The sequence below is a fragment of the Eimeria tenella genome, genomic scaffold, assembly GCF_000499545.2.
Source record: "Eimeria tenella Houghton genomic scaffold, Eth_scaff1851, whole genome shotgun sequence".
NCBI classification, from domain to species: domain Eukaryota; phylum Apicomplexa; class Conoidasida; order Eucoccidiorida; family Eimeriidae; genus Eimeria; species Eimeria tenella.
This window is the reverse complement of record NW_013541688.1, coordinates 3,281-5,028: the sequence shown is the minus strand read 5'-3', so window position 1 is coordinate 5,028 and position 1,748 is coordinate 3,281. Positions and strand designations below refer to the sequence as shown.

Genomic DNA, 1,748 nt, shown 5'->3' with positions numbered 1-1,748 from the left:
CGCTGCTGCTGCTGCTGCTGCTGCTGCTGCTGCTGGGGGCTCTTCGGGGGGGCCCTCGCTGCTCGATGGGGCTGCTGCTGCGCTTCGCGGGGGGCCCCCCTGCTGCAGCACTTCAGTTTGCTGCTGCTGCAGTCCCTGCAGCAGCTCTTCCTCAGTTGAGGGGAGCACACCGCTGTTCTCTGCGTTCTCCTCAGGGGCCTCCCGCTGCTGCTCTTGCTGCTGCTGCTGCTGCTGCAGGCGCCTGGTAGCTGCTGCTGCAGCAGGCTGGCAGCTCCTCAAACCTGAGACCAAAGGCTCCGCGTAAGAAGGCTGCGGCTTGAAAACTGCTGCTGCTGCTACTGCTGCTGCTGCAGGCTCCTGTGTCTCCTTCAAGTAGCACCAGCTGCGGCGCAGGTTGAAGGTGTAGCTGCTGCAGCGCAGCACAGCAGCACAAGCAGCAGCACAAGCAGCAACAGATCCTACAGATCCATCTTCTATTTTCCGGATGTCTTTGCCCACGCTGTCGCTGCCGAAGCGCAGGCAGTCGTGCGAGTTCCCGTTTGCTGCTGCTGCTGCTGCTGCTGCTGCTGCTGGGGGCGCTGCAGCTGCTGCGGGGTGGGCTGCTGCTGCTGCTCCGCCGCGTGCGCCCGCTGCTGCAGCAGCTGCCGGCTTTGCTGCGGGGCCGGCGGCTGGGGATCGTCCTGCTGCTGCTGCTGCTACTGCGGGAGCTGCTGCTGCCCGTGCTGCTGCTACTGCGGGTGCCCGTGCTGCTGCTGCGGGTGCACGCTTTGCTGCTGCGGCGGGTGCTCCTGCTGGCGGCCGTGCTGCTGCTGCTGGTGCTGCTGCTGCGGCTTTGGGTGCTGCTGGTGCTGCTGCTGGTGCTGCTGCTGGTGCTGCAGCTGCTGCTCCTTGAGATGGCTGTGCTGCTGCTGGTGCTGCTGGAGCCTCTCCTTCAGCTGCTGCAGCAGGATGAGGGTTTTCTGCTGGTGCTGCTGCTTTTGGTGCTACTGCTGTGTTTGCTGCACCCTGCGCTGCTGCTGCTGCTGTACTTCGTGGTGCTACAGCTGCTGCTGCTCCCTCCTCTGCTGCTGCTGAACTCGCCAGGATCTCTGCTGCTGCTCCCGCTGCTTCCCTTGCTGCAGCAGATGCCTCGTCTGCAGCTGCTGCAGCAGCAGCTGCTGCGGCTGCATGCTGAGAGTGAGCGCCAGTTGCCCGTGCTGCTGCTGCGGCAGCTTCTGCAGCACTCGTTGCTGCTGCTGCAGCAGCAGCGGCGCTTGCAGCAGCAGCTGCTGCTGCCCGTTCCGCTCTTTGAACGGAGTCTTCATACTTCTGATGCATTGCAGGTGTTTTCTGCTGCTGCTGCTGCTGCTGCTCTTGAGGCTGCTGCTGTTTACGCTGCTGCTCAGGCTTCTCCTGCTCAGACTGCTGCTGCTCCTCCCGCTGCTGCTGCTTACGCTCCTGCTGCTCTTGATGCTGCTCGTGCTGCTGTTGCTGATGCTGCTGCTGCTGCTCCTGCTGCTCTTGCTGCTGCTGCTGCTGCTCAGGCTCCCCCTGCTGCTGTTTAGGCTCCTGCTGTTGCTGCTGCTGCTGCTGTTCAGGTTCCTCCCGCTGCTGTTCAGGCTCCTGCTGCTGCTGTTGTTCAGTCTCCTGTTGCTGCTGCCCTTCAGAAGCGTTCTGCTGCTGCTGCTGCTCTTCAGACTGATACTGCTGTTCAGGCTCCTGGTGCTGCTGCTCTTCAGGTTGCTGCTGCTGCTGCTGCTGCTCAGGCT

The 1,748-nt window shown here is 63.4% G+C and overlaps 1 protein-coding gene across 1 annotated transcript in view; it reads right to left on the bottom strand.

Annotated features, from left to right (window-relative positions):
• Positions 1 to 1,748, bottom strand: part of ETH_00034060 (uncharacterized protein) — a gene marked incomplete at both ends in the record, with an annotated part of 4,404 nt that overhangs the window by 138 nt on the left and 2,518 nt on the right. The window contains one exon of the mRNA XM_013373965.1: positions 2 to 1,748. Coding sequence (XP_013229419.1) covers positions 2 to 1,748 — 1,747 coding nt within the window. The remainder of the gene's footprint in view (position 1) is intronic.